We start from the raw sequence: 26,233 nt of genomic DNA on the forward strand, positions 1-26,233 counted from the left end.
GTTATCAGCGCGGAGCACCATCATGGTTAGCTTTAGGCAAAAGAGGCAAAGGGTGAGGCTTTTGACGCTCGTACAGTGAAAGCACCGACAGAGCGGACATATTTAATGATTTCAGAGTGAGAACGAGCTGGACAGATTCATCTGATAAATGCTGTAAAAAAAAAACTGATAAGATTAGATGGACTGATTGATGGTATGAAAGTTTTTTTCTTGCAGGACTCAATGACAAAAAAATGGAGGATATTTTTTGTGATAGTCTTATAGTGGATTGTTAAAACACACGTCAGATGTATCAAGTAAAAAAATACAATAAAAAGATAGAGAGAGATAGGAAAGATAAAGATATATATATATATAAGTAATAATAATAACAATCATAAACTTTATTTGTATAATACCTTTCATACAAGAAATGCAGCCCAACGTGCTTTACAAGAAGGAAATTAAAGGCACCAAGTGCTTCACATTAAAACACATAAAAGACATAATAAAACCTGCATGTAAAAATAAAATAAAATCAGAATAAATTATATATACAATGTATCTTCAAATAGATAAAATCTACATGATAATACTAGTAAAAGTAAGATAAAATAAGGACAAAAACTGAGTGCACAGAATGCATAAAAAATAAGAATAAAGATATAGAATAGAATAAAAATAAGATACAACCCAATGACATTGTTAATAAAATAAGCATAAAAATAGAGAAAATAAAATGCATAAAATCAAGGAAAATACAACATTTTAAAAATGTGCAGCAGAACGCAAGCGATGAAAAATGCTAATTAAAAAAATTAAAAGGATTTCTGTCAGTCTTTACAACATAGATTTGGGACTGTGATTGAAAGTTTTAACTCCTATAACAAAATAACGTATATTTTAAGAACAGATTTGCATAAAGTGGGTGTTTTCACAAGGTTAACAGTCAGCAGTGCTGCTGCCAGTGTGCTTCATGAGGAGTCAGTCCCCTTCAGTTCAGCTCTTCTCGACGTAATTCACTGTTCATGACAAATATGTTGAGTAGAGTTCAGAGAGGACGGGAAGCATGCAGTGTCTTGTTAAAGCCTCTTCTTGAACTTTCTCTGTCTCATTATTTGTGCTGAGGGAGGACAGGATGACAGATAGAGATGTCAGTTCTTTTACAGGAGGGGCGATGAAATATTTTAATTTGACAGTAATTTATCGTCCTTCCGCTGAAAAAAGATTCAGACGATGAAAAGTGCGAATGCTGGAGGAAATCTGATGCATTTAGAGACAAATCCTGGCTAACAGACTTTTGCATGTAGGGTGTGATTTATGAATGATGGGGAGCGCTGGGTCACACACCTACTGTACACACACACACACACACACACACACAGATCAAACAGGATGATTTAAACGCTAGTTTATGCACTTTTAAAAAAGCCCATCCTGCTCTAATTTATTGACTCGTAAAATGGCAAAAACATAAATCTGGGCAGCAATGGACGGAGCTGTGGAAGTATCCATCAAACTCAGTCTTATTTTCCCCATTATTTTCTGTTAAAGCACACACACTCACACTCACACACACAAAACAAGCGTGGGCCCGAAACAAAGGACCTTAAACACTTGTGTCCTTTGTCAAAGAAGAGGACAGTGTTTGGTTTGTCCTCACTGCCTGTATTTGCCCGTCATTATGCGGAGTGATTTCGGTTATGCCCTGCAGGCTCAGCTGAAAATGAAACAGTGTCCTTTAGGCTCAACAGGAGACTTTGCCCTCAGGAGGCACTTTCAGCTGTAACTCTTTAGGTAAATGCAAAGCGTTGACACAAGTGCTTTGAAGAAACTGCTCACCTCTCTGTTTAAATTACTGATGTCATCCAAAACTTTGTTTGTAGTTTATCAGTGATCGTGTGAATATTGTCCTGTTTCTCTGTGAAAGGTTCAGTATGCATTCAAGAGGGAGATATTTGTTCAGTCTCATTTCCAGGTAATTATTATATTGTCAGTCATCAAGTGTTAGTGTTTAATGACCTTATGATGTTTGACTAGGGTTGCATACGGCACCTTTAAATATGCTATCTTTTTAAAGAATAGTTAATCCAACAGCAGTAATCCTAGAAATGTCCCTAAAATCCTAAACCACTTAAAAACCTTGAAATGTCCTGAAATCTTAAAAATGTCCTAAAACTCTAGAAAAGTCCTAAAACCCCAGACACATCTTACAACTCTAGAAATGTCCTGAAATCCTGCAGATGTTCTAAAATCTTACAAATTTTAAAAAATTAAAGAAAACTCTTAAAATCCTGGAAATTTCCTATAAATGTCCCTAAAATCTTAAAAAGTCCTAAAATCCAACATAATCTTGCCCATGTTGGGTATTAGTTATTCAAAAATACTGTTAACCTTTTCCCCACCGCGGCTGCCAACTCCCACACACTGGGCTGCCTCACGCTCTCAGGACACCGAGGAAAATCTCACGCCAAAACATAATAAGGGCAGAAGTGTTAAACAATCATGTGAAAAAGTGAAGAATTTGGCTGTGAAACAGCTGAGTGTTTGACAGCCACAGCATTTTATCATCGCGGATCAAACAGCTGATGGTCCGACAGCAGCGCAGTGAGACAAACACCAAAGTGTCTGAAACACATTTGTCCTGCAGTCAGGAGAGGTTGGCCTATTATCAGCACAATGTGCTTAAATTTACCTGAAATTTGTTTAAGATGGAGCTTTTCTTTATATAATGCTGGAAATTTTAATAAATAATAAAAAATCTATTATTACACCCCAAAACACCAAACTGTGTCAGCGAACTATGAGGGCAAAAAACGCACCACAAAAAAAGCTAAAGCAAAAATGAGGTAGAAAATGTTCAATTAATCGTGACTCAGATTTTAGGTATGAGGTTCAGACCTTTACTGGGAGGAAATTTTAGCAACTGGACCCCTTTGAATTTGAGTGGAAGACCCCCGGTCTAGACGCTTTTTATTACACGAATTTGCATGTGTGTAAAACAGTTAAGCTGAGAAAAACGTTTGCAGTTTTGGAGAAAGTTCTCACCCTCAGTCAGGTGAGTTAAGGTGAGGTTTCCCCCCTCAGGGTCCAGTTCCCATGAAGAGCCAGGTCACGTGTAAACTCAGCCTTAATGACAGGGTGCTGCTGCTGGCCCCAGAGCTAAACCCTGACCCACCTCTCTAACCTGGCCACAGGGCGGGCTGCACGGCGGGAGGGGCCGAAAAAAAACAAGAAAAGAAGAAACGCACGCTCCTTCAAACTGCCAGAGGTCGTTTTGAGGGTGAGAAACAGGAGAGAAGACAGAAAAGACAATAGACAGGGACAGGTTAAGCTGAGAAAGGGAGACTTGTGGAGATAAAGGAAGAGGGTGGAGGAGAAGAGCTCAGCAGGGTGGAGGAGGGGAAGAAAGAGACGGACGGATGGAGAGATCCAACAGGAGGATGGGAGGAGAAGTGAAAGCAGGAGGAGGGACGACAGGAGGCGGCATCTGCTGAGACTTAATTATTAACAATGGCCTTTGTCTGCTAAAATAATGTTTACTCACCCAAATGTCGTAAGATTTACGCAGCAGCTGCGGGTTAATATTTAATGATAATGCATTTGGGAAAACTGGATATTGAATGGCATTTTATGCACAACAAATGTTTATTATTTATTGTTAGCTCATCATGACCAATGATTTTCTGAAGCACATTTTTTTCAGTGCAGAGAAAAAAAAGTGGCTTGAACATTGTGATAAAAGTTATATGAGGTGTTTAAGGACACTCTAAGATCTGAGATTATATCCACCTTTCTTCTTTATTATTGACGCTTTTACAGTGATTTTGACGTAAAATCTCCTAGAAATTTTTCTAATTTTTTAAATCTATTTCTTTCTTGCAATTTGTGGAACATTTATTACTACCTTTTCCCCATGTTTTTGAAAGAAATCAAACCAATTTGCCCAGATTTCACAGGTTTAATACTTGTAAAAGTGATGTCGCTCTAGGTTTCAAAGGGTTAAAGGATACTTCATCAGAAAACATGACCTGGAAGCACATCAGCTAAGTTGTCTTCAGATAAACTGGCCTTGAGTGTCATTCTTATCCACGCTAAAGTGCTGACTCAAAGCGTAGACAGATTAAATACTTAAAATTAATAATAATATTTTTTTTTTATTTTAATTATTTCAAGGTACTCAAAGACAAATATATATACACTAAAATACACAATAGAATACACACAACATTAAAGTTATTGTAAAAAAAATTTTTTTACTTTTTTTTTAAGTGACTGAAAGGATAAAAGGAAGATGGAGGGAAGAGATGCAGATACAGAGGGATGTGTGTTGAATAATGTCCATTATGAATCTGTTTTTTAGGAGCAATTAAGATGCAGAAAGACAGAAGGATCACTGAGAGGAAATGAAGAGAGCAACAGATGTGAGCCAGACAGCCCCGAACGACAAGAGGAAGGAGGACCATGACAGCACCCAGCCATCTGGGATCTGCCTGGTGCTACACACACACACACACACACACACACACACAAAGAGGAAGCTATTTGTTTTGCAAAGCAGATAATTGCACTTTTTGTTTCTCAACAACTTCAAAAAAGAAATTGTCAGAGCGTGTTGTTTTCTGTGATGTTTCCTTTTCGATGATTTCTGTTTGTTAGAATTGTAAAATGTCTCGAACGTGCACGTTTTTTGTCTGCCGAGTTAACGAACACACTGAATGCAGTCAGCACCGCTCCTGCAGTTCCTCTTGGGGTTACCACATGCATCAAATGTGCAACACTCCAGTGACTCATCATCAGTTTGGAAATATCAGGTCACTTTCCCTTCATACTAATGGCCCCAACGCTCTGACTCAGAGTCTGCCTGAGCGCCGGTCACTCGGCCACGTCGACGTCCTGCATGATTCACAAAGAATCGAGATGATCTGGTTTTGATTTAGCAAAGCTTACAGTGACTGTATATTTGCTCAGGCTGCTCCTAAATGCGAAATATATCTGTGAAATGGTCTTTTCTTTGTTATCTTTGGTCCAACATTGTTCTGACTAATGCATTAGAAATCATACAATGCTTTATTTGTCTTTCTGTCCCTCTCCATCACCTCCATGTTTTACTCTACTGTCTATTAACTTTTACAAATTGGTTTGATTTCTTTCAAAACTTAAGGACAAAGCAACAACAGGTTTATTTTTTACATAAAATTAGCAAAAGATTCACAAGAAAATTACCTGAAAATAAGCAAGTTTGCCATGTTAGCTGAGGCCGCTGATCCGTGTGTCATGCTGCCGCAGCGAGCGCTGTCAGACAGCTTCTGTTCGGCCGCGTCCTCACACCGCTCAGAGGCGTATCATACAGCCACGAAAGATGCCAAAGCGACTATTAAGCAGAGATTTCAGTTTTCTGAAATACTGATAAAAGAAACTCTTTACAGAGACTCCTGTCACAGATACGAGTGAAAAACAGCATTTAAGCAAAACATGAACTTAAATGAACTTTACCAGTCAAGCAACATATGATTTAGTCTTTGTCTCAGCACTCTAGTATGTAGCAGGTTGTCCACGTGTCTGTAGCAGATGATGCAGACGGGACATGAAAAGGGAAGATGTTGGCGTGGATTTCGTGAGGGGAGGTGGTGACATCACTGGGCTGCGAGCCCTCCAGTTTGCAGCCAGAGTTCAGACACAGCTGCCTCCCCAAACTGCGCTCAGCTCAGCCTGGACTTCCTCTGAGCTCTGCTGTGCCAAACTGGACGGGTTTATACAGGGAGAAACTGGGACACTGGTGTCCCTTCATGCCTTAACTTCCTGTTTTGGGGCATTTCTGTTTTAACCCTTTGAAATGTGAACATCACTTTTTTGTGCTGCGTTTGGATGCCTTTCATAAGATATTTTACACTTAGAAACCTGAGCAGACTGGTTTGATTTAATGGGGAAAAAATGACCAACTTGGCAAGAAATGTCCCACAAATTGCAACAAATTAGAGCCCCTTAACACTTGGATCGACACCAGTTCTCTTGTGTGTTTGAGGCCTGAGAAAACTGCTTTAGTTTCTTTCAACAACAATGTTGTGGCTGGCAAAAAAATAATGCAATAAGGGAACCAAATGCTTAAAGCGCAGTTCCAGTATTATATAGTTTTAGTTTTTTTAATCCTTGCAGTGCTTCTTATCTACTTAAAGGTGACAAGACATTTAGCTAAAAATTAGTTTTGAGAACATTTTCTTGATGTTTAGCATCTGCAGGATAAATTGCTGGATGGCGTCAGCTGAGAATGCAGCCGGACAGAGCTATTCATTGTGTTAGTAAACGCCACCGGACGACTGCACGGTACCTGCCGTGACAGCATGACATGCAGATGATGGGCACCAGTTGCGAATGCAGCCAGGTTTAATCTGTCTCGTCCACATGATATACTGCTGGGTGGCGTCAGTTTGAAATGCTGCTAGTAACTGTAAGGAGCACAAAGGTCCTTAAAGGACAGATGATGCGGTGGATAACAAACCCTGGACTTTCATGCACGAGTCCAGTGTTCGCTTCCTGTCTGAATGTGATGGGGTTTTTTCTACACCTTATCATGTGCCTGTGTGAATGCAGATGGCACCTTGTTCGGTAGCCTCAGCCACAATATATGAATGTGTGTGTGAATTTACCAGCAATAGATACCGTTTTCTCTTCTCAATGCACACATTTAATTTTATTTCTTAGTTACTAAACAAGCCAAAAAGTCTCATGTGACGTTTTTCCCTGAAGGAACGAGTCTTTAGAAAACCATCCAGCACCTGCTGCTGAGCGCTGTGTTCAAATCCAGCGCACTGTCAGCTCCAACACTCCTACACATTGTTCAGACTTCCTAGCGGCCACACTAACTGGACTCTGTGTGTGTGTGTGTGTGTGTGTGTGTGTGTGTGTGTGTGTGTGTGTGTGTGTGTGTGTGTGTGTGTGAAAAGCATCTGCCTTCTGGAACAGTGTGACCTAATTCCCAAGGTAGAGATGAGGCTGAATTTCATCATCCGTTCAAGTAATTTTACCCATAAGTTGTGACATTAACACAGACGCAGGGAGGGGTCTTTACTTTATGAGCAGTAACAAGCATTTACTATCTAATACTTCACTGATTCTCAGCTTACAGCTGGCCGAGCAGTTCTGGCCCCAAGAGGGTGCTCGGTGGTCCCCCAAACCATTTTCAAATTCACAATAAAAATAACGTGATTCACACTGGGAATTGTTTTTGTACTTTTGTAAGAGAGAGAGAGCTTGTTTATCAAAAAAGTGCCAGTGGAGGATCCCCGACAGAGGACCTAGAGAAGACCCAAATGTCAGCAAAGCCAAGAAAAGTACTAAAATCCCAGAAACGTCCTACAATCAAATTCCCCAAATCCTAAAAATGCCTTAAAATCCTAGAATTGTCCTAAAATCCTTAAAAACTTCCTAAAACCCAAGAGATGTTCTAAAATCCTAGAAACATGCTAAATACTAGAAATATCCTAAAACCTGTAAGACAACCTTAAATCCTAGAAATCTCTTGAAATCCTTGAAACGTTCTAAAATCCCAGAAATGTTCAAAAATACTAGAAGTATTCCAAAATCCTTGTAATGTTCCAAATTTCGTAAAAACGTTCTAAAATCCTAGAAAAATCCTAAAGATCACAGAAATGTCCTAAAATCCTAGAAATGTCTTCAAATCCCAGACGTGTCCTAAAATCCAAGAAATGTCCTTTAATCCTAGAAACATGCATGGGGCTGCTGCGACTGGCCCCTGGCCTCCTGTCAGTTTGCAGACGTGGTCTCCGGGAAAAGCGGGTTGAGTTTTCTTGCGATACTTCATCCTCCAGTGTTGTTTTTACATTTGCAGACGGAGATAGTGTCACAGGTTGAGGTAATACTTCACAATCGGTTTGCAGGGGTCACACATAATGTCAGCCAGGTCAGAGAAAAGTCAGTCCGATAGTGATCATGGAAATTGTAATGGATGTGCAATTTCGGGGACTGCATGAGGTCAGAGAGGCAATAATAATTACCTCCATTACAGCCTGTTAAACCTCATTAGAGTCATCTGTCATGATGCTGAAAGCTCATCATGGAGCGCTGCGGGGAGGACATTTATGTGTAGGAAAAATCGGAAGTTGCGTCGCCCTGGTTCCTTCGTCAAAAAGCCTATGGGATTTTTCGATTGGATTATTGCAGAAAATAAGATCTGAATTAAAATGGTTAACAAACAAGCGTTTATGATACTTGCAGGTTTTATGCAAGACCGTCTTCACAAATGAGCACCACTTTTGTAATTTTCTGAAGCATTAAATCAGTTGACAGAAGTAATAAGATAAAGTCAGGCTCATGCCACCATAACCAGGCTGTGAAGCTGTGTTTGGCCTGATGGTATAGTGTAGTCTGGTGAAAAACGACTTTTTTAAAGACACTTCAAGCCTCAAAGTTTATGTAAGGGTGTTTTATGTCGTAGAACAAAATGTGAAAGTCTCGTAATCTTGTATTAACCCTGGACTTACTTTCAGAACCAGAAAGCCATTAAAAAAACTCTACTGACTTTGAGACGAGGAAGAGGAGGTGCTAAAAGTCTAAGTCATGTCCGGGTTTTAGGACACACTGTACCGCATTTTTACCCAGAAATATGTTTAGGTCCTTTGTGCCGGCTGCTGCTCATATAAATAATTTTTATATTTTTTAAAAAATGTTAGATCTGTACCCAGTTATGTTAGTTTCCACTGAGGAATCGCCCTCCTCCTTTCAAAACTGCCTCAATGAAGCCTTCTGCCATCTGACTTTGATCTTGAAAATCCTTGAAAATTCAACGTATGAAGAATAACTAGACTGTCATACTTAAAACAATCTTTTTGAACCATTTCTCTGACTGCAAAACTGAAAAAGCTTTAACCAGTTTAATTCAAATCGTGAAAAATCCAAATCCGTGAGCTGCTGGTTGCAAGTCCATTTGTGCATTTGTTGGCTTTGTGGTGTGTGTGTGTGTGTGTGTGTGTGTGTGTGTGTGTGTGTGTGTGTGTGTGTGGTGATATGACAGTATTTTGGGTTATTTTTTTGATGTGGACTTTGTTTGACGTGTATGGGGGGGGTTATGTTTGTTCTTTCACTCTCATTGTGTTATTGATCTTGTTTGTTATGTTTGTGGTGTCTTCTAACCCATGTGGCTCCGAGTTCCTAGTCGGAAATTTCAACTCAAACCCCCCTCCGAGGTCGGACTTCCTACTCGGAAACTCGGAGAAACCTCGCTAACCCCCGAGATCAACATTCAACATGGCTGCTCAGCGCCTGAACAGCAGTAAACACTCTGATAATGCAGCATTTTTTAGCTCTCAATCCTCAAATCCTTCAGCGGGGCAACAGTGCAAACAACAAGGTGAGCAGGAAGGCAAACACACACACACACACACACACACACACACACACACACACACACACATACGTAAACATGGCAGACAGGCGCAGACATGCTCACACACATCTACAAACACACACACCACTCTGCCTCACACACTTGTTTGCACACACAGTATAAACTGCAAACGTTGCAACAAATATCACCATGTGCACACGTTTGAAGAGCCCACCATGAACACGTGCACACTCATTAATGTCCCCCTGTCTTTGCTCTGCAGCGGGGACATCTGGACACCAGTGATGAAGACCCGATGGAAAGCTGAACCTGATATTTGGCTGCGTGTATTTCTGTCTCTTTGTGATGTGGACACACATCTGTGTGTCTCTGCCCAGACTATTCATAGAGCGACCACTTCAGCAGTTCGGAGGGGCCTCCCAGAGGAATCCGTCTTCATGTGAAGACTGACGCATGGCTGCGGGGTTAAGTGTTTGTCTTTCTTCGTCCATCTTTTCCTTCATTCACCTTAACTTTCTATATATAAAGGCTCCTAATCCCTTCTTCTTACTGCAGGGACACTCAACATGCTTTGCTTAGGGGCCACTTTGCAAATTGACAGGAGGAAAGGGGCCAGTCGCAGCAGCCCCGTACACGTTTCTAGGATTTTAGGTGGTTTCGAGGATCGTAAGACGTTTCTAGGATTATAGTACATTTCTAAGAATTTAGGATGTTAGGACGTTTCCAGGATTTTAGGACATTTCTAGAACTTTGGGATATTTTGAGGATCTTCTAGGATCATCGTGCATTTCTAAGAATTTAGGACATTTCTCGGATTTTAGGATGTTGTTCAGATTTGGGGATATTTCTAGGACTTCGGGACATTTTAAGGATATTAGAATGTGTCTTGAATTTTGGGTTGTTTCTAGGAATTTAGGTGTTTCTTGAATTTTAGGATCTTTTTCCGATTTTAGCACATTTCAAGCTCTTATGTATGCTAAAAGTACAAAACAATTCCCTGTGTGAATCACTATATTTTTGTTATGAATTAGAAAAGGGATGTGGTGCGGGGGGGCAACTGGCACCATATTGGGGACCAGATTTGGCCCCCATAAATATAAATAATAAATATCACTGCCCTACTGTGTTTGCTTATCGCTCATCTCTCTGATTTTCCCACACTTCCAGTCCTTCGCGTATATGCGCGGACTGTCCACTGGCAAAGCCAACACGTATACAGGACTGACCCGTGCTGCCAAAAAGATGCCCCCCTCTGCCAAGTGGGAAAGTTGTTTTAGAAGAGAGGGCATCCCACCCGCTGCCCTCAGGGGATCATGTGTTGTGTCAACACCAGATCGGTGCCAGCTGATCCATGGTGCAGAACAGTGCAGATAGGTAGACTCATAGAGGGACAGTGCCCACAGCGTCCCACAGCGTCCCTCTGCCAACTGCAGTGAAGAAACAACACGGAGACGGGTGTCTCCATGCCAGCTTCCTGCCATCAGAGTAACACAGTCTGGCATGCACTGCTGGTACGCTGGCTGCGTCCACACACTGTGATCAGCTGTGAAGGGACTCTCAGATTGTGGGCTGAGGTCTCATTTGAGCACTTCAAACATGAGACTTCATAGGAAATAAAATCAAAGGCTGCAGAACAAATCAGTTCAGACGCAATCTGTAATTGTCTGAAGAAAAGGAGGGGGCTGATGTCTCTCTTTACACACAGTTAGCGGCCAAAGATCTGCACAAAGGGTCACTCCACTGAAGTGCCGCCAAGCCTGGGAAAACTGTTGTGCAATGTCTTTAGTGGCTCTTGGAGGAGTTTGGTGAATTTTACGTGTTTTTCATTCTTAATGTTTTGATAATTTTGGCTGTGTTCATGCATATAGCATACATTTTGGCAAGATTGTGTATTTTTGTTTAATATGTGAATTTCCAGCTCAGCTCCTAAAGTAATTTTAAAATACACTGTGGAAACTAAACTGTTACATTCAGACTATAAAGGTCAAAAAATGCTCAATTCAAACTGAAATTTTTGATCCCACAGCCATCAAAGCATAAAAACCTGCAGTCGTATTTCTGGGTCTCATCTGTGTTATTTCTTTTGCATTGGCATTAGTCATTTTGACTATTTTCCACCTGATGATGTCTTTTTTTTATTTAACATAGGGAGAAAATACATGCTATCTTCACAAGGTTCACTGTCAGAATCAATGTTGCTGCTAATTATTGACATATTCCAGGCTGCGATCATATAAAAAAATCTATTCTGCATATAGTATATTAAAAATTATTTTCTTATTTACTTTCACCATAGTGGCATCATGACAAAAACCTGCCATTTAAAGCATTAAAAACATTAATGAATATTTGATATTTATAATTAAAACTGATGTTGGTGAAAAACAATAAACTCAGTGAAAGCAGAAAATCATATTAATGTCGCACAGAGCAATATGAATGCGTGTAATACTGAAGAGGATCAAGGACGTGACCTTATTTTTGAGGCGCTAATTCACACAAACCATTGTATGACGATACATTGACCAGACAGAACCACTGAGTTGCATTATGGGAAACCAGCATTGTTGGTTACTTGGCTCATACTAGGTACTAAAGTCAGGATATCTCGTCCTCTTTTTGCCCTGATTTTGACTTTTCTTTTTTCAATCTGTGTCTTGCAGGAACCCAAACTTCCTGAAACATTAAAATGCTGCACTAAATCTCCAAGTACATAAATCAGGGTCATTTGATCACGGTCCTACGTCTGTCTGCACCTGCTGCACTGCCACCGTGGAACCAGTATGGAAGTGTATCTGACCACAGCCAGTGACCTTTGACCCCTGGTGGTCAGCAGACGGAGGGGTGCCTCTGACATACTTCAGCCACACCTGCTGCCGGGCGAGGAAGGGGTCGCTCCCTCCTGTCTCCCTCCACCTCTGGAAATAGACCCTGTTGCTACAGAAGTTACATAAGTCCCGGCTTTGTTGAGTGGTTGATTAATGAGCACAGAAGGTAAAAGACGTTTCATTTCTATTTCAGTGTGTTGTAGCACGTATGAGTTTACTTTCTTGAGAGGGAGTGAACGTCCCGCCTACGGGTGTTTCTAGGATTTGAGGACATTGAGCGTTTAGCCCGAACTTCTGTTGGGAGGTCTGAGGGGATCCTCCTTTTTGATGAACAAGCTCTATTTTGGTGGTTGTTTTATGCACTCCGGCACCTTATTTACCCTGAAAGTAAACTTTAATGATGAATTATGATGCTAAAAACATTAGTAGTTGTTAGTAATTAGTACTGAGTAGAACTGCTATCATTTGAAATGTGTTGACTATTGTTGGAAAAATAGTCTGTGTTTTTGTTAAAAGTGGTGAATCAAGCTGAGTGCATTTAGTGGAGTATAAGTGTGGACATATTATTAGATCCAGGGCTTTTTATCCTTATTAGGGGCTGTTTGTTATTGATGAGAGGGGAGAGGATGGTTCAAATACTGCAAGCACTGCGGAGGGACTTTTTTTATTTAAAGGACGGGCATACAACTTGAAATGGTTTTGTATTTTTTTTAAAGACATTGGCACGTGGATTTGGAAGGCATTGTTTTCTTTAAAATCTTTTTTTTTTTTTTTTTAAATTTTAGGTGATTTATTCTTTTTTTGGGGGGGGGGGGTATTTTCTTAACGTTTTTTTTTTTTTAATTTTTGGTAATTAAAGTTTTTATTTTTTTGTTAATTTTTTATTCCTTTAAAGATGGTTGTGTAAAAAAACTGTAAACTGTAAAAAAATAGTACATACAAAAATCATGTTTACTGTGCGAGCTTTTGGTCAGAGACCTTCAAGATCTTTGTTTTTTTCTTTTAAAATTTTTGATCTGTGAAGCAAACATGGCTTCCAAACCTGTGCCCCGCCAAATTACAAATCACCAAAATCACACCATTTATCAAAACCAGAAACTGTCAAAAACAGAAATTATCATTTGATTTTCAAATTTCTGACACAATACATGGGATGAAAAAAAATCCAGCCAGCTCCTCTGATAAATAAAGAACAGTCCCTAAGGTTTGCTTACTATTTTTGAGTCTTTGGACATGGAGACAGCAAATAGATGCACCCACAGTCCAAGAAAATATCCTGCCTGTTTTGTAGCACTTTGTCAGCCAAGAAATCCAAAAATTTAGAGGCAGATCAGCACTGAGACACACAGAGAGGGAGGGAGGCGGACACCGCAGGGAAGTGGTGTTGGTGGGTTAATAAAGTGCCGAGTTGGTGAGGAGCCAGCTGTCATTCAACGATCCCGCTGCGTTACCGCTGCACTTCAGCCCGTCAGCAGCTCCACACCTCCTGTGCTCCACAGCCTCTCCGAGGAAATCAAAAACCTCTGCTGTGATTAGATTTTAGTAAAGATACAATGACTTTCTGAAAAAGATTAAATTTCAGGGTGAAATATGTGATTGGATTTCACTTTATATCAGTTATTCTATACTACAGCAGAATGCACATTACAGCAGCTGCAGAGAGAGGAAACAAAACGACTGCAGAGGATATTTAGGAGTTCCTCGCGATATTCAAAGCGTTAGGACGTCGGGCACATTTCTCAACATAGAGGTGTTAACTAACAGTGCTAACTCCATAAACAGTGCTAAACAACTCCAACGGTGCTGACAGAACTAACTGTGCAGGAGAAAAACCAAACAGAAACCCAGAGAAATAACGAGAGGAGACACGTGTTACCAAAAGAACAATATTTCATACTTTAATATCATCTCTGGCAGGCATTAGCTGTATTAAATACATATATTGCTTTCCAGTTTTTCTCAGAAGAAGCGATTTCAGTTCACATTTAAGCAACTTAACTCCAGTCAACGAGCGTCATATCTGAACCTGACCGTCCTGTTAACACCAAGGCAAATAGAATTTGGAACAATTATTATTTACATATGATACAAAAATATATTTCCCACAAAAAAAAAGTCTGACAAATTTACAATAAGAAGCTCTATAAAATTACAAATATATTTCTATTATAAAAAGCCATTTTTAAATACTCTTCCAGCTCAAGTTTCGGATGAGGGAGTGTAACCTGGTGTTTGATTTATGAATCTGGCAATAAATGTTCCAGTGACTCTTTTGCAGCGTTTATCTTTTTTCCTCACAGCGTTTCGTGGAGTCCTTTACATCACGGCTGCTGAAATATTCTCGTCCTCAGGTTGCTAATTTTGATCCGTCCTGCAGTCCTTACAGCCCAGGTGGCGTGGAGTTAGAGGAGCACTGCGTGGTTAACTTTAGAAGAGATGCCGCGCTGGAGCCAGTTGCGGTGCCATCCAGCGGTATCCTGTTGGGTGGTTTTTCGGTGTGGGGGCCGGGGTGCATGTTTGCTGCTCTGGGGGGTCCAGACTCCCTCCCTCCCTCGTGGCTACACTCCAAGATGACTGTGAGCCTCCGTGTCACATGCCTAAGAAGAGACAGACAGACAGGCGTGATTAGAAAAGGACTCCCTGGCTCCTCGGTTGCCAGCTCTATTCTCAGAGCGGCGGACGTTGTGTTTTACAGGCTGGTCATCGTAAACACTGGTGGCCCTCATAAACTCGCCATTCTGCAGGGCTAACAGGGGGCTGGCTGACTGCCCGCCTGCGCGTCCAGCTTTGCAGAGCTGTGAAAGACGGACATTCAGTGGCCAAAACACAGAACAGAGCAGGGCGGTGGCGGTGGACGGAAAAAACATAGAAATAAGGATTTCAACTCCCACTTCTGTCTCATTCCACTCCTGACATTTACAGTCGGAGTTTCGGGCCAGGTTTGCACCGGCTCACATTCCTGATACTCTGATGCAAGTTCAAACATCACAAGCCTCCTAGGAAAGAAACTGTCCAACGCAAATTAGTCATCCATTACCTATGACATCGTGTAAGCTGCTAAACGCCACGCTATTGCAGGGATACTCAACTTACGACCTGCGGGCCAAATCTGGCCTCCGATAGGGTGCTGGTTGGCCCCCCAACCATTTTCCAATTTCCCATAAAAATAAAGTGATTCTCACTGGGATGTGATACTCAACTTACAACCTGCGAGCCAAATCTGACCTCAGTATCTTCCAGATTATTTTCCAGTACATAATAAAAATAAATTGATCCACACTGGGAATTGTTTTTGTACTTTTAGTATCCATAAGGTGCCAGAGTGCATAAAACAGCAACAAAATAGAGCTCATTTATCAAAAAAGTGCCAGTGGAGGATCCCCCACAACCCCCTGACAGAGGTCCTAGCTAAGCCCTAAATCCTTGAAATGTCCTAAAATGCTAGAAATTTCCAAAGCTCATAGAAACATCATAAAATATAAGAAACGTCCTAAAATCTTAAAAATGTCCACAATTCCTAGAAATGTACGAAAATCCTAGAAACCTCCTGAAATCCTAAAAATGTCCTAAAATCTGAGAAATGTCGTGAAATCCTAAATATGTCAGAAAATTAGAGAAACATCCTGAAGATGTCCTGAAATCCTAGAACTTTTCCTAAAAAAATCAAGAAATGTCCTACAATCCCAGAAGCATCCTAAAGTCCTAGAATTGCTCTACAATACAAGAAATGCCCTAGAATCCTAGAAATGTCCAAAAATCCTGAAACATGAAGCTGCAATGGGCCCCTGGCCTCCTGTCATTTTGCAAAAATGGACCCCAAGCAAAGCAGGTTGAGTATTCCTGCCTTATTGCCCTCTCGGGTTACAGTTTCTTGCACGTTCAGAGCTCTGGGAGAAAAGGATGGCATCAGATAGTGCAGACTAATTGCTTGGTGTTGGTAGCAGCACTTTCTGAAAAGGGATATGCTGCATTTCTCTCCACTGTAACCTCAGAGGCCTCATGGTCCCCATAACAAGCCCCAACTCCTTCACAGTCCTGACACATCCTCGTTTCTGAGAGGGGGGAGTGACTCCTCTGTCACTTTATGAGTGGTCGTTAGCATAGCTGACACATGGAACAAATGCGCCTGTTAATCCCGAGTAGCGGGTGGCGCCAGCACACGGGCTAATTCATCAGTCAGCGAGGTTGCATTAGCACTTACTCTCTAATGTCCTGTCAAGGTCGGCGATGAAGTCCTCCAGTTCTTTAGTGTCGCCCAGTTTGGCTGCAAAAGGAAAGAAAGAGATTCAGACTTTAAGACGAGCGAAGAGTTCTTTTATAAGCATCTTTAATCACATATTATGAGACAGAAAATAACACGGTGTGAGATTTAGGGGGATTAAGTGGCATCTAAGACTGCAGACTGCAACCAGCTGAAACTTCTCCCAGTTAGAAATCCTTCAAACCAGTAAAAACACTGAATGAATCTGTTTAATGGTAAAAATCAGTGTTTCTCCAATGCTGTTTGGCATGTTGGAGTCAGGCCGCTAGCAGCAGCTGTGTTCTTGTTATTTTTCTTTCATAATTTTAGACTCCGACGTTCAGTAGGTTTTTACCGGGAGCCAAATTATCCGCAGAGGTCTCTTCCTCACCAAAACAAACAGACCAGGTGATATAAATAGTTAAAAACACTGAATAAAGCAGTTTTATGTTAAAAACCAGTGTTTCTCTAATGCTGTTTGGGTTGTCAGCAACAGGCTGCTAGCCTAGCACCTGCCTTATCACATTTTTTCTCTGATAACTTAAGATCCAGATGTTCAGGAGGTTTTCACCAGGAGCCGAATTATCTGAAGAGGTCTCTTCCTCACCAAAAAAAGGCTCAGGTGATTGTAACAGGTAAAAACACAAAAAAGAGGTTCCATGTTACAAATGAGTGTTTTTCCAATGCTGTTTGGCATGTCGGAGATGGACAGCTGGCATAGCTTTTGCTAATGTGTGCTCATTTTTTTCTTCCAGTAACTTAAGCTACAGATGTTCAGGAGGTTTTTTACTGGGTCTCTTCCAGTGTTTGGTTTGTCCTTTCTAGGCTACTGTAGAAACATGACGGTGCAACATGGTGATATCCTACCTGCTCCCTATGTAGATATAACGGCTCATTTTAAGATAATGAAATCACGAGCTGTTATCATATTTTCAGGTGATTATACACAAAAGAAAACTTTATTATACTGTATTATATTCAATTTCTGACAGTATATCCCTTTAAATCCTACAGACTGGACCTTTAACATATCTCACTTTTAACATGTGTCATCACAGAGATCTGAATCTGCCTGCAGCCCAGAGCTTTGCCAGAGTAAGTAAACCTGAATTTATTTAACTTTCTTGAAAGTCACAACTGTGTGTGTGTGTGTGTGTGTGTGTGTGTGTGTGTATGAATGAGGAGTGTAACTTACGTTTTGGCGACATAAGCGGGGGTGAGCTGGTGGTGGGGGAGAGCACGGTGGGGGAGTTCAGCCTCTCGTCGCTGAAGCTGAAGCTGTTTCTGTTGAGCGACTCTGCACCTGTCAGAGAGACACCGAAGACAAAGTGCAGACACGTTTGATTAGGCTGACTTTTCTCCACGTTAGACACACAAATCTGATCTGTGTCAGTGGAGCAGCTTCAGGCTGTAATCACTGCATTCTCCTCTAATGACACCCTTCTTCTACGGCCCGTCACACACATGCATGTGCTTGTATTTGCACACTCGGAGCTGTGTATACAAAATGTACAAGTCTCTGCCGCTCCAAAACCAACACTGACCCCTGAAACGATCTGAGCAGGAACACTTCCATAAAAAGTTTCTGCTCTGCACACAGGACGACCCCAAAGCAAAAAATACCACTCGTAACCCGAACTCAGCGACTAAATCTCCATTGTGGCAGTTAGTGACGGCAATAAAACAGGTTGTTTTGGGCAGAGAGGCAACTCCTCCACAACTCTCGAGCAAGATTTATCTCTGACACGTTTAGTCTGATACCAGAGCGGGGCACGTTCTCCCCCTGTACCACCCAAACTCTGAACATGTGATACTCAACTTTCCACCCGCCGGCCAAATATGACCTCAATTTATTTCCCAAATTATTTACCAGTTCATAATAAAAATGAAGTGATTCACACTGGGATTTGTTTTTGTACTTGTTGTACCACGAGATACCAGAGTGCATAAAACAGCTTCAAAACAGAGCTTGTTTATTAAAAAAGTGCAAGTGGAGGATCCCTTCACCCCCCAACAGAGGTCTTAGTTAAGCCCCAAATGTCCTAAAATCCTAGGAACGTCCTACAATCCTAAAACTATCCTAAAATCCCAGAAATATCCTAAAATCTAAGAAACGCCCTAAAATCCTAAATGTCCAAAAATACCAGAAATGTTTTAAAATCCTAGAAACATCTTAAAAAAGTCTTTAAATACGAGAAATGTCCTAAGATCTTTAGAAACGTGCAAAGACCACAGAAATATCCTTAAATCCTAGAAATGTCCTTAAATCCTAAAAAATGTCCTAAAATCCTAGATACATGTATGGGGCTGCTGCGACTGGCCCCTGGCCAGATTCATTTTGCATAGGTTTGGGCTTAGCCCCCCGATATCCTCAAATCGTAGAAACGGCCCTGATTCAGTCTGAAGTGAGTATGAAGTAAGCGTGTGTGACAAAAAGAAGATTAGGCAGCACTTATATCGTCAGCTCGTCTGTCTCGCTCCTCTGTGCAGAACTCCATCGGACCTGAACGCTGTCTCGGATGTCGACCACTTACTTGCTCCCCCCTCTCTGACCTGTACCACTCCCACCACTCAGCACTGAACGCAGCATGAGACAGGAGACGCCACACACAACAGGAGAGCAGCCGGGCTCTCACACACACACACACACACACACACACACACACACACACACACACACACACACACACAGCCGTCTCTGCAGCAGAAAGATGCGAATACTTTTGAATAATATGACTAAGGAAAACAGAGAAAAGGGTGCTTTTTCTCAAGAGGTAGAAAACCTACAACTACCAGAATGCAATGCTCTGTATCAGTCCAATAAAAGCTCATTTCGGTGGGCGATGTAATCTGGACTAGTTTGCGTAAAACAATGGCGGCCGGCGATTCCGTATTATTAAACAGTAATCTGAAACATATTTCTGAAACATTTGAGGAAAGAAATATGCAACTAACAGAATCTCGGTTTGTTTTTGATCAGTGCTGTTAAGTTTTACCGTTTGATTTCTGTTTTTACAGCCTACTTTTTTGCAGGAAGTAGTATGGCACCCACTTCCTGTTCACAAACGCTCACTAGTGTTGCGAAACTGGTAATTAAAATATCTGTCTGAAAACATACTAGGACAGAAATTGGCAGTGCAGTCACGTGATCTTGATTTCTATTCAGTTCTGCCTCGTTTTTACCGTTTACCGTTTAGGGTTTTCGTCTTGATCAGCTCTATACTCTGTGTCCGTGGTGGCGGCACGGCGGTACAAAAATGCAGAAGCACAGCCTGTAGTTGTAGCAACACCCCCAAGAGCCAACAAAATACTTAAATTACGTCATTTGATGGTGTTTACCGCAGTTCACCTTCACATACTACCAACATTGTGATACAGAGCTGGTTGAAAATTGGCAAATTGTCCATTTAACATCAGCTTTTGACTCGGACATGAGTGGATCTGTAAGACCGTGCTCCGTTTGCGACATTAATCTGCCCGCTCATCAGTCGGGCCATCCATCAGGCTGCAACACAATAGCCTGTTCCTGCGAGGGACAGGTCCCTCTTCATCAGACTGCCATGGAGAGGACGCAGCTCCTGCAGGAATCTGATCTCTTGAGCAAATCAACGGGCTCATTAGCACCAGAGACGCAGGTTCAAGCGCCGTCTCTCTGCTTTTATCACTGAGGATGCTTCATGCAGAACTCTTAATGGTGATTACATAAAGCCTAGCTGGATCAGTAAACCCTGTGGGCGCTGATGATACACTCCCAAAACCACTGGAAGCCCAGCTGTTCTGCAACAACCAAACGTGTGTCTGACACTGGTGCCTGAATCTGTCATCGTGCATGTGACTGCAGTTCACTGGACCTCCTCTCTCCATTCTTAACCCTTCGAAACCTGGGTCGATGTCACTGTTCTTGTGCTGCATTCAGTAATTGTTTTGATTTCTTTCAAAATCATGAGTTTAAAAGGCAGTGTCCTGCAATTTAGTAGATTAAGAAAGTTATTATTATCTTTAAAAGTTAGGGGAAAAAGTCCAGAGAACTATGTTCATAATTATCATGATTATATATTTGAACTTATTTTATTTTCTAGAATTGTTATCCTTTCTAAGCAATTTTAGGTCATTTCCATGTTTTCTTTGTTTGTTCTTTGCCTGTTTTTCTTTCTTTTGGCTATTTTGTTTGTTTTTTTTTGTTGCTAATTTTTTGCTCATTATAATGTACTTTTTGCAAAGTTCTTGCTAATTTTTTGATCATTTCTTCTTGGGCTGCTCTCTGTTGCCTTGCAGTGTTTTTGTAAGAAATCAAGCCAGTTTGCCCTGATTTCAGAGGGTTAATGCTACCTCTAGCTTTACTTCTTCCTCTGCAGCACCTTTGTGTGCACTTTCTTATCATGTGTCATCAAGAGGGCGTCTGCGGACTGGCAAACTGTTGCACACATGCATACATGCATACATGCTCTCACACACAATTACACATGAACACAGAGAGAGAGATCCTTGATCACAGTCCAGAGATCTGGGCGTCAGATTGAGCCACTGCTGCATATTTTGGCACACAAGCCCCCATATTGTGGCTGCGCCTCCAACGTTTTATTGTCACATATTACTCAAACTTACAGTGTTTTAAAAAGTCAGCCTGCAGAGCTGCTGAGCTGCAGATCCACAAAGCTGCAAAGCCACAGAGCTGCAGAGCTGCAAAGCTGCAAAGCTGCAGAGCTGCAGAGCTGCAGAGTTGCTGAGCTACAGAGCTGCAGAGCTGCTGAGCTGCAAAGCTGCAAAGCCACAGAGCTGCAGCGCTGCAAAGCTGCAGAGCTGCTGAGCTGCTGAGCTGCTGAGCTGCAGAGCTGCAGAGCTGCTGTGCTGCAGAGCTGCTGTGCTGCTGAGCTGCAGAGCTGCTGAGCTGCAGAGCTGCTGAGCTGCAGAGCTGCAGAGCTGCTGTGCTGCAGAGCTGCTGTGCTGCTGAGCTGCTGAGCTGCAGAGCTGCAGAGCTGCTGTGCTGCAGAGCTGCTGTGCTGCTGAGCTGCAGAGCTGCTGAGCTGCAGAGCTGCTGAGCTGCAGAGCTGCAGAGCTGCTGTGCTGCAGAGCTGCTGTGCTGCTGAGCTGCAGAGCTGCTGAGCTGCAGAGCTGCTGAGCTGCAGAGCTGCTGAGCTGCAGAGCTGCAGAGCTGCAGAGCTGCTGAGCTGCAGAGCTGCTGTGCTGCTGAGCTGCAGAGCTGCAGAGCTCATGCAGCCTCTCAGCCAAATGTGATGGCCTCTGACATACAGAGAAAAATATGCTCCAGGCCCCCCCGAGCGAAGACAGTTTCCCAGACACGTGTCAGTGTGTTGGGACTTCAGCGGATGATGTGGAAAATCTTTATAGTCGTCATTTTTCTGGAAAGGCTTTTTGTGGAGCCGTTTAACCCTTTGAAACGTGAATCAGCATCACTGTTCTTGTGCTACATTTCACAAGTATTTAACTGTAGATTTAGGGAGGATCGTCCATGCATTTGACAGGATTTTTCTCGAGATATGACAACAGAAATATTGAAATTGGATTTGAAAGTCTTAACCCTTTGAAACCAGAGCAAATTGGCTTGGATTGCCCCCCTTAAAAATTGCCCTGCTTAAAAATCATAACTATTCTGGAGCATAAATATGGAACATTTTTTTCTTTAAGTCCACAAATTCTGTGCGATTTGCATTACATTTATCAAGTTGAGGGACATTTTGAAGGGAATCAAACCAATGTAATCATGGTCCAAATGTCTAATAATCATCATTAACTCACTCTCTGTGTCGCTGATGCCGCTGTCGCTGACGCTCGCGCTGCTCCTCCTCTTCATGGTCTTCAGGTGCTCGTCATAATACCTGAAGTGTCGCTTCTCCACCGGCGACGTGAAGTCCTCCATCACCGCGTCGAACTCGCACAGCACGTCGCTCAGGTCCTCTTCGTTCACGAACTTCGCTGCAAATAAAATAAAAAAGTACAAGCATATACTTAATGCAGCCTAATATTATGGCAATATGAAAAATATGTCCAGAAAATATTTGAAAGTAATTAAAATGCTCATATTACAATATTTTTTGGTAATATTTCTTATTAATATATTGTATTTAAATGCCTCCTGCAGAAATGTTTTTGGGAGTAAACATAGTGAAAACACACCAACTGTTATAGCAATTTAAAATAATGAAGGATAGAAAAAGAAACTATTATTTACCCTGTGGTTTCAGCTTTGGAGACTTCATTATTCCAAATTTGAGATTATCCAAAACTTTGATGTAGTCTATACGTGTGTATGTCCGTGCAAAGTCTCTCTGTGTCCTCTGTCCTCTGTCCTCTGTCCTCTCTGCAGGTCTTGAACTGATCCTCCAGGCTGAGGAGCTGCCGCCTTTTAATGAGCCCTGCGCGGAGGGGCGGGACGACCGGAGCGGGGAGGGGTGTGTGTGTGTGTGTGTGTGTGTGTGTGCGCGCGCGCGCGCGCGCGGTTGAAGTTACACTCCTCTGACGTCTCCCTCATAAAAGTGTGTTTGTAAACAACTTGTGTGTCTCTTGCCAGCGGAGGTGTAATCAGAGATATTAATAATCATGACCCAGTGCTTCTCATGTTGTATCACCGGGCAGATCCTCACAGAGCGAGGACAGACTGTCTCTGAGGGACACATCATTCAGGGTCCAACAGTGTCTGGACTGTTGTTTTAAATGTTTTGCAAAAAGCAAAGTGAACATATTTTATTCAGCAGTGGTGGAAACTAGCAGGGGCGTTCCTACGATTTGAGGATACTGGGGCCTTTTTGTTTGTGTGTGTTTTTGTTTTTGTTTTTTTTTAAACTCTAATTTGTTTTCATTCAGGCATTGTATTTACCCTCAAAACTTTTTTTTTTTCAATAAACAAGCTCTACTTTTTTGTAAACAAGCTCTTTTTTAATACTTTTTTATGTGCTCGGCATTTTTTTTTTACCCTTTAAACAAAAACAAACAAACACACAACACAATAAATAACCTCTATTTTGATCATTTTTTATGCGTTGTGGCATCTTTTTTGATGTTAAAACTAAAAAAAACAAACACAACAAAGTAAACATCCTCTATTTTGATGCTTTTTATGCACTCTGGCATCTTATTTACCCTAAAAACCATTATTTTTAAATACACAAGCTCCATTGTGATGCTTTTGTATCTTTTTTACCCTGAAAGCTGTTTTTTTTTTAACTTTACAGATTAATTATGAATCATGCTAAAAATATTAGTTTTTTGTTGTTAGTATCCAGTAAAAACAGAAGACTTTGCTTTGCAAGTGCTGTTTGTAAAATTTGAATTTGAATTTTGAGGTAGCCTGGTACTTCTCTACATCTGTTTGTCTGCTTTAGTTACTTTGAAGACTCAGATTACTAATTCAAAATATAATCAACTATTAAATAATGATGTATTATTATTGTAGAATGACTTACCCAGAACTATGTAAAGTATTTAAAATGAGCTCCACCTTTATCAGCAAAATTAAACATATATCTATGCAATATTTGTTTTGATATTGAGGTAATATGTCACTTTTTTGAAGCCCAGAATCTAAAAACTGCACCACGCACTGTAAGACAAGAGCTTCAAAAGTCAAAACTGATGTAGCTGTAACATGATCTCCTGTATCAGGTAAAGATCTGTCACGCAAACTTTTATCACACTGACTATTTTGAATATTTTGTCTCAGCCGGATCTTCAGTGAAGGTGGAGTGGGAGCGACATCTGGTGGCTCTTTGTCTCGATTGCATCTCATTTTTAAAACCTTTGAAATAGTCAAACCTTTGCTGTGATGTGTGGGAGGATTTTTGTGTGCAGTGTATCAGCCCTAAAAACTCATTTTTAAGAAGAAGTCTGCTTTTGTAACATATTTATAATATTTTACTGGTTTGGCGTAAGGTTTTTGTGGTAAGATATTTACAAAATTAGCTTATGGTGTCATAGATAGTGCCGAAGTAAGCAAAACAAAACAAACACAAACAAAAACGAATAAAACAGTGTATCATGGGTAATACTTTAATAATTGGATTGCAATTGCAATAATTTGCAAGACATACGTAGATCTAGCTAGGGTAAAAGAAAAAAGCTAAGCTAGGGAAAAACGATATTTATTACTATTATAATAATTACATATTTTAAAGTACATTACAGAATTATTGTATTTTTTGTACAACTTTTCCCAGTCTTGATTGCCTCATTTTTTCTAATTAATTTATTATAATAGTAATAAATATCGTTTTTCCCTAGCTTAGCTTTTTTCTTTTACCCTAGCTTGATCTACGTATGTCTTGCAAATTATTGCAATTGCAATCCAATTATTAAAGTATTACCCATGATACACTGTTTTATTCGTTTTTGTTTGTGTTTGTTTTGTTTTGCTTACTTCGGCACTATCTACTGGAGCCCCGGGCCCCATCAAATGCCCTCCCTTTATTTCGTTTTTGCTCATTTATTATATATATTTTTAAAAATCTCTTCGCAAAAATAGCATCAGAGTGCCTAATTCATCATAACTCATGTCTCGGAGTTTGTTTGCCCCCCCTTCAGTCGGCACTATATGGACTATTCCATGATGCGCATCACCGTACTGCGCAGCCCTAATGCGGAAATGATCGTGGCGCGCTGAGAATGAAATCATGTAAACAAAACAGAGACTGAAGACAAACCACGAAGCGAGGCTGTGAGAGCGGTTCACAGAAAAACAAGAACAGCGAGGAAAAAACTGGAGTTTTTAAACAAACCTGCCAAAGGTATCTACGTGTTTTAAAGCAGAAACTGTCCGCCTGTTAAAGTCTGATATTCACGTCTTCATGTAAATACACAAAACTTCATGTCCACTGTGAGAGCAGACATATGTCTTTGAGAAACTTCAGTGTTTCTTGATACCCAGTTTTCACGTGTTTGCCATTTATTGCCCCCGTTGTTTGTCTATAGGCTCTGAAATCATACTTAGGGATGTGTAATTGAAAATAGACAATTATTGTTTAACTGTTGTTTGCATATTATTACCTGCTGTGAAATTTGTAACCAAAAGTCCTTTTTACCTCATTTTACGGATTGAAATGTAAAAATAACACGTAAAAACCTGCCAAAAACTGATTTCAGCTGATATCTATTATTACCTGCAGTGTTTCTGCCTTAAGATTTCATTCATAGTCATTTTTTTTTTTTTTTTCCTTTAATACCTTTAAAGGGCCAATGCAATGCACGTAAAAATTTCTTACTGCCAAAAAGATTACTGCAGCTCCGATATCTTGCCACTAAAAGGTTGCTTCTGACTCAAAATGATGTGATTTCATTCATAGTGATATATTTGACAGATAATGCTCACTCAGTCCTCTTTTTTTTACCTGTTTGAATACCTTTAAAAGGCCAATGCAATGCAAATAAAATGCAATTTCTTACTTGCCAAAAAGTTATGCAGCTGTTATCTTGCCACTGAAAGGCTGCTTTTGACTCAAAATGATTGATTTCATCATAGTGAATATATTTGACAGATTATAGCCCACTCGGTGCCTTTGTACCTGTGTAAATTCCTTTAAAAGACCAGTGCAACAAATAAAATGCAATTTTCAACTTGTCAAAAAGTGATTGCAGCTGCTATATCGCCACTGAAAGGTTGTTTCTGGCAATCTGTTATTGAGACAAGCACAGAGAGAGGAGAGATCAGTCAGTCAGTACATCATATGTCTCCATAATTGATCTCTTATTGTCTTGTGTGGTGTCCTCACTTTGCAGTTGTCACCAGATACAAGACCACGACCATCCTACTGCCACCCTCTGGAAAATCAAGGTAAATACTGACATTTTTAACAGTACATTGGACCGAAGGAT

The 26,233-nt window shown here is 40.9% G+C and overlaps 2 protein-coding genes across 2 annotated transcripts in view; one reads left to right on the top strand and one right to left on the bottom strand.

Annotated features, from left to right (window-relative positions):
- vwa8 (von Willebrand factor A domain containing 8) overlaps positions 1-9,650 on the top strand; it is a 24,405-nt gene extending 14,755 nt beyond the window's left edge. The window contains exon 4 of the mRNA XM_042494061.1: positions 9,606-9,650. Within this exon, the coding sequence (XP_042349995.1) occupies positions 9,606-9,650 (45 nt within the window). The remainder of the gene's footprint in view (positions 1-9,605) is intronic.
- Positions 9,651-14,043: 4,393 nt separating this feature from the next.
- rgcc (regulator of cell cycle) lies at positions 14,044-22,749 on the bottom strand. Its single transcript, XM_042495028.1, has 5 exons — positions 22,602-22,749; positions 22,169-22,345; positions 17,607-17,714; positions 16,373-16,435; positions 14,044-14,768 (listed from the first exon to the last, which is right to left on the bottom strand). The coding sequence occupies exons 1-5, from the start codon at positions 22,627-22,629 to the stop codon at positions 14,761-14,763; spliced, it is 384 nt and encodes a 127-aa protein (XP_042350962.1). The 5' UTR covers positions 22,630-22,749; the 3' UTR covers positions 14,044-14,760.
- Positions 22,750-26,233: the final 3,484 nt, after the last annotated feature.

Source organism: Plectropomus leopardus, chromosome 10, assembly GCF_008729295.1.
Source record: "Plectropomus leopardus isolate mb chromosome 10, YSFRI_Pleo_2.0, whole genome shotgun sequence".
NCBI classification, from domain to species: domain Eukaryota; kingdom Metazoa; phylum Chordata; class Actinopteri; order Perciformes; family Serranidae; genus Plectropomus; species Plectropomus leopardus.

Bases quoted from the DNA above. Each gene is read 5' to 3' on its own strand.
- rgcc (XM_042495028.1), bottom strand. From the start codon at position 22,629: ATGAAGTCTCCAAAGCTGAAACCACAGG. The intron at 22,346-22,601 runs GTAAATAATAGT...TTTTATTTGCAG, and splicing joins TCCAAAGCTGAAACCACAGG to CGAAGTTCGTGAACGAAGAG. The intron at 16,436-17,606 runs GTAAGTTACACT...TTCCTTTTGCAG, and splicing joins CCCGCTTATGTCGCCAAAAC to CCAAACTGGGCGACACTAAA.